This window comes from Carex rostrata, chromosome 29, assembly GCF_964058835.1.
Source record: "Carex rostrata chromosome 29, lpCarRost1.2, whole genome shotgun sequence".
NCBI lineage: Eukaryota > Viridiplantae > Streptophyta > Magnoliopsida > Poales > Cyperaceae > Carex > Carex rostrata.
The window spans coordinates 4124581-4130580 of record NC_135946.1 but is presented as its reverse complement, the minus strand read 5'-3'; the positions used below and the strand labels follow the sequence as shown (position 1 = coordinate 4130580).

Here is a 6000-nt window from a genome sequence, read left to right as displayed (position 1 = left end):
TTAATTACATCACAATATCATATTAGCATAAAAAATAGTCTACATTTTAATTTATTTTATTTACAATAACATATCTTGGAACCAATTACGATTATACATTAGAAGGAATCTAACCAAATTGTACAAACTGAAGCAAGATGAAAATTATAAATTACGACAAAGAAGAATACCAAGGGAAAGTGTTTTGAAACAAAATACTACTATACAGGAAATCAAGATGACTACATAAATAGAAAGGTGATAGTAATGACAAATTTATTGAGGAAATAAAATATATAACCAACATAAGTAGGACAAGAGATATGTATGCGTCATTGTGAGGACAACACTTGAAAAAATAAATAGTAATTAACGACCAATGGAAATGCTCTCCTCCGCTTCCTTATCTATAATGAAATAATTGCTTGTATCCTCAATCTCGATTTCATGTTGGGATTGTTCACTGAGCAGAGTCTCCGTTTCTTCGGGATTGTAATCTTGTCTCCAAGGATGCTGCTTAAGCTTTCCTATTCGAAGAAGTTCTTCGGCTACTTCTTTCATCGTAGGTCGCTGTCCCCCCTTCATACTTAGACATTGCTTAGCTAGCTCAGCAACTGCCTTGATTAATTCCATATCATCTTCATGTTTAATTTCATCATCGAGAAGCTCTTGTATTTTGTTCTCTTCCATAGCAGAGAGGAAGTGAGACGAAAGACTCATCTCATCTTCTGGTGCATCAAAATCAACTACGGGCTTGCTGGTTAGAAGCTCCAGAAGAACTACACCGAAGCTGTACACATCACTCTTGTCTGTCAGTTTGCAAGATTGCACGTATTCTGGATCAAGGTACCCAAATGTTCCTTGCACAAGAGTGACACATTGTGCTTCATCTGTCGGAACAAGTATTGAGGCTCCAAAATCTGACACCTTTGCCATGTAATTTTGGTCCAAGAGAATATTTGCGGACTTCACATCTCCATGGAAAATTGGAGGAGATGCTGAAGTGTGCAAGTAGACAAGTGCTTCTGCTGATTCATGTGCAATCTGTAGACGGGTTGGGAGAGAAATGTGTGATCCTGGCTTTTTACCATGTATATAGTCAAACAGGGTACCATTTGGGATAAACTCGTATACTAGCATAGGAACCTCGACCTCTAGACAACAGCCTAGGATTTTAACAATGTTCTTGTGGTTAATTTGAGAGAGAATTAGCATCTCTTTACCGAATTCTTTCTTCTTGCTCTCATCGACTATCTTACACTTTTTAATGGCAACTATTTGATATCTTAGAGTTCCTTTGTAGACAGTGCCATGGCCTCCATAGCCAAGTATATTTGCACTGGCAAAATTGTTTGTTGCTTGTTCTACCTGTTGCTTCTTGAAGATAGTAAAACCAAACCCTTGGTTTAATTTAATCTTCTCCAACAGAATCCATCCTCCATGTTGTTGAAAGTATTTCTCTTTTACTTTTGAAAGGTTTCTTCTCTCCCGGAGCACATATATGGCAACCCCAAGAAATATTAAAGCAGCAATACCGGCAGCAGTTCCTACATTATTTAGTGCAAACTTGCTTTAATCTTCTGTAGGAATATTTATAATTATTGCTCCTAGTTAATACTTGTATATGTATATAACTTCATTTCTGGTCAATGTCATACCTAGTGGTATATATGTTTTATCTTTTAGCTTTCAATTAAAGGGGACATGTTATGGATTTTCTGTTTTTAAACATTTGGATATGCTCCTAGACCTTGATTAATCTCCCTCTCCCTCGCTCTTTTTATCTTTTTTGAATTTTTCCTTGGCCGTGGGTTGCAGGAGCATGTGCAGATGCGCACAGATCCAACATCAAACCACCTTGATGTACTTGCTAGTCAATCATTTTTTGAGAGAACAATTGAGTAACACTTAGTACTATGTGGTTTAGATTCAAATATTGCATTGTTTCTATTTTTTAACAAAAAGTTGTTGGTATGATCTCTGGTACTGTTGTCATTTTCTTACAAGTTTCTAAGGTACATTATTAGGTCTCTCAGATTTTTAATTTAAAACGAATTATGGAGTGGAATATCACATCGTGGTTGACTGGTTTCTCTCTCTCCTTCATTGTTGTAAAGGTCAATTGTGTTGCATTTATTCAATATATTTAAGTAGAAAATGTCGACTGTCAATCGAAAGAAGTTAAAGTTTCACCTACCTGGCCGATGTTAATTATAATATTAAATAGTGGAAGTTTAATGACTGCTGGTTTTTTCCTCGGCAGGGACTTGATCAAATGTTTTATTAACACGATGGAGAATCACTAGACTTTACTTCAAATATTTTTTTGTTGATATGCGGTATAATTTTGCATGCTTGTGATATAATTTTGTAAATAAAAAGTTATATTTTAGGATGTTGACAAATTTTCCTCACGTTTGAGATATAATTTTGTTTTGAAAATTAAAATCAACAAAATATGAAATCAGCGAAAATATGAAATCAACAAAATTTGTCCGATATAACATTAAAGAATTAACGGAAGTACGAAATCAACGAAAATATGAAATTTAACATAACTACTGCATGGAGCCTACAGAAGGCAGCCGAAGATAATTATTACCCTGAACACCCACACTGTTAAGTTATCATATCCACCTTAATAAAATATAAAATAGATTCTAGTAGTGTATAGTATTTTTACATCGACGGTGCTATAAATTAACTCGCTCATAACAATATACTCGTTATTATTACATAATAATATCAAAATTAATATTGTTGTTAATTAGATCTTTTTGTAATAATAGAAGTTTAAGTTTGGCAAGTAAATTTTCGCAATTATCATTGAAAATTACAACATTATGTAACAATAATTCTAACAGCTCACATATGTAACACCTAGGGTAGTTTTTTTTTTTTTTAAAAAAAAAGGCTAAAAAGCCCATTCCATTGAAGGAATAGAGAGCGGTAGTTATCAATCAAGTTGTATAATCAATCTAGTTATAATAGCCCGAATTACATAATTGAGAAAATGTTTTGTCCCTCAAGCTTTCAACGACTCCATTTTTTTCTTCCGATCATTAGCATCCATTATCCCGACAACCTGTGACAAATTTTACTAATCTAAAATTATGAACATCTTATACTTTGGAGTTATATTGGTGTCGCTATTTTTTTTTTCTGGAGATATATTATGCACAAAAACTTGATATGCTAGGTTTAAAGGCTTGCACACATAGGTTTAAAGGCTCATTATGCTATGTATAAATACTGCACTTTGATAAGTTACAAGCAAGGTTTAAAGGCTTGACACAAGTACTTTAAAGAGTTGTAGATAGATATTTAAAAACTTGACAAACAAAATTTAAAGCGCCTACAAAATTTTTATTGTAAACAAAATTGATAAGTAATAGACTTACATGTAAGGTTTAAATGTTTGACATGCATACTTTAAATGGTAGTAGAGAAAGGTTTAAAGGTTCGAGAAACCAAATTTAAAGTGCCTATGGGCTTGTACTATAAAAAGTAATTGATAAGTTACATGTAATGTTTAAAGGCTTGATACTAAAAAGAGTTGTAGGCAGAGATTTAACGGCTTGAGAAATAAATTTTAAAGTGCCTACGGACTTTTATTGTCAAAAAAATGTTGATAAGTTACATGTAAGGTTTCAAGGCTTGGCATGAGTCCTTATTTGTAGGTTTGTCCCTATAAGGATATAAAGTTTTTCTTATTTGTACCCTTATCCATACCCGTTTTATTGAATACGATAAATATATATGATAAATGGGTATAAGTATTTTATTGACAGTACTCCAGTAAAAAAATGCTTAAAATTAAATGGATGTACATTATGGATCGAGTTAACATGCCATAATTTGACCAGATCCGACAGGTTGTGGGTGAGAAGATGTAGTATTTATAACAGCAATTTGTGGTATCAACCATTGATTTCTGGAACTTCTAACATTTATTGTCGATAATATTTGGAACTGTGGGGGCTCGCTGGGGAATGAAAAAAATAAATCTACCTGTTTGAGTCCGTCGATTCTTAGCAAATTGTCCCATTTGCATTCAACAAAACAATTGAGGTAGGGGTTAATCGGATTTGGGTGAGCAAATTGTCCCATTTGCATTAAATTTTTGTGGCGTTGAGCTAAGTAGACGATATTTAGTTTGAGGGAGTAGTTGTATTTTGTATTTATCTTGAAAAGTCTTCTCTCTATTTCTATACTTGTAACAACATTCAAAAATTCATGGAAGTTACAAGTTATGTATTTTGAGAAGGTAATAACAAACCTGTAACTAGTGCCACGTTGAGATCACATTCTCCCGGACCAGGATTGTTATGAATACTACGCCAACCGAAAGGACAAGAGCAGCGATATCCTCCTTCATAATTGTGACACTTTCCTGGCTTGGAGCATGCATTTTGGTTGACACATTCGTTGGTGTCTGCAAGAATTAGTATATGCCATATTATCAGATATGCCTACCTAATACTGTACCATATTTATGAATACTCTCTGTTTTGTTAATATGATGGGCAGGAGAGAGTGAGAGAGCAAGAGATCAAAAGAAAAATAAATACAAATAAAAGAGAGCAAGAGCAGGAGAGAGTGAGAGAGAGAAGACCTTGGCAGCCTCCATCAAGGTAAGGATTGCCTTCATAACCATCGGAGCAGTTGCAGAGATAACCATGATCATTTTTCAAGCAAATACTATGATCGCTTCTGCATGCATAGGAGGATTTGTTAGTTTGTGCGATCTCGCATGTTGTGCCTTCTATGGCCCAGTTGACTAGCACCGGCAGTTTTCTAGACAAAAACAGAGGCAGTTGACCAACACCGGCAGTTTTGGTGAGCGCAAGAGCACTCAGCTCGTCATTGGTGACGTAAGTGGTTTGGAATCTGAATGCAGCCTCCTCGACAACCGTAGCATAGCTGCAACGACTAAAGTTATGCACCTCTGAGTTGTTGGTCCTGTCATCAAACCAGACCCCAATGTCGGATGTTTCTTTGGGGATTGCTGTCTGGCAACAACCAATTCCAGAGCAGGATCCATACTTTTTCAGGATTTCTAGGCTATCACACGAAGAAAGGCACCCTACTAAGGAATTACTACTCAAGTCAAGGCCAAGATAAGCAAGTGTATTACATCCAATGACTGTAAATTTGTTCTTCTCCGTGTTCAGCCAGAGTGACACACCAAAGTCCAATCCCACAGTATTGTAATAATCTTTCTTTGTCGTCGTGTTATAGCACCGGGACGCTACAAGACTGCCTACACGTGCCTGGCCCAAGGACAGGCTTATATTCAGAATGGGAAAAAAAACAGGGTAAGGTGTAGGTGTACCGTTATTGCTAATTTCTGGTCTGACAAGGTAAGGTGTAGGTGTACCTTTCTTGTAAGTTGTGTGGCAAGTGACATTGAATGCAAGATTCAGGGAACAATTTAGGCCAATGCCGAAAGGATAAGGGATGGAAATTCCACCGCAGCTATCCTGGCAACCAGGCAGAGCAATGATGCTTGCAGATTCAGTGCTTTTGATGTGGAGGAGAAGTTGGATTAGTATCAGTGTCACCACAGTACTGTATAAGGTTGGTACTACTTGCAATGAGTTTCTTTTTGTTTCCTTCATCATATTCATAAATAATCTACAAATAAAATATATGCACTGTTACTGCAGTTCGAGGCACTTTATAAATATCAGGATTTGGCAACCAGCAAACCATACATTCATATACATCACTATTTGGAAAGAGTCAATGTTTACTTGTAGTAATAATCGCAAATCAATCAGCCACACATTTATGACTATTTTGTTTCAGTCACACACGTATTGAGTAGAACTGTGGAGCCTTTGAAAGTTCTTATATTCTAGACAATAGGGTTGTTAAAATTCCTTTTCGAATTCAAAATGAAAGAAGAAAATATCTTACAAAGATTTTTCAAATTCAAAATCGAAAGAAAAATCATCAATTATCAATAATTTACTTTCATTCAAACATCCACATGCATCTGAGATTTTTTCTTCGTTG

At 35.4% G+C, this 6000-nt stretch overlaps 1 protein-coding gene across 1 annotated transcript; it reads right to left on the bottom strand.

The window, feature by feature from the left end:
• Positions 1–203: 203 nt before the first annotated feature.
• LOC144546050 (wall-associated receptor kinase 2-like) lies at positions 204–5618 on the bottom strand. The gene is made up of 3 exons (XM_078294596.1): positions 4595–5618; positions 4259–4414; positions 204–1526 (listed from the first exon to the last, which is right to left on the bottom strand). Exons 1-3 carry the CDS (start codon positions 5607–5609, stop codon positions 349–351), a joined length of 2349 nt encoding a protein of 782 aa, XP_078150722.1. The 5' UTR covers positions 5610–5618; the 3' UTR covers positions 204–348.
• Positions 5619–6000: the final 382 nt, after the last annotated feature.

Excerpts from the sequence above, each read along its gene's own strand:
- LOC144546050 (XM_078294596.1), bottom strand. The coding sequence starts at position 5,609 with ATGAATATGATGAAGGAAACAAAAAGAAACTCATTGCAAGTAGTACCA. Across the intron at positions 4,415-4,594 it reads CCTTGATGGAGGCTGCCAAG|ACACCAACGAATGTGTCAAC; the intron begins GTCTTCTCTCTC and ends TAATTCTTGCAG. Across the intron at positions 1,527-4,258 it reads CAACGTGGCACTAGTTACAG|GAACTGCTGCCGGTATTGCT; the intron begins GTTTGTTATTAC and ends TAAATAATGTAG.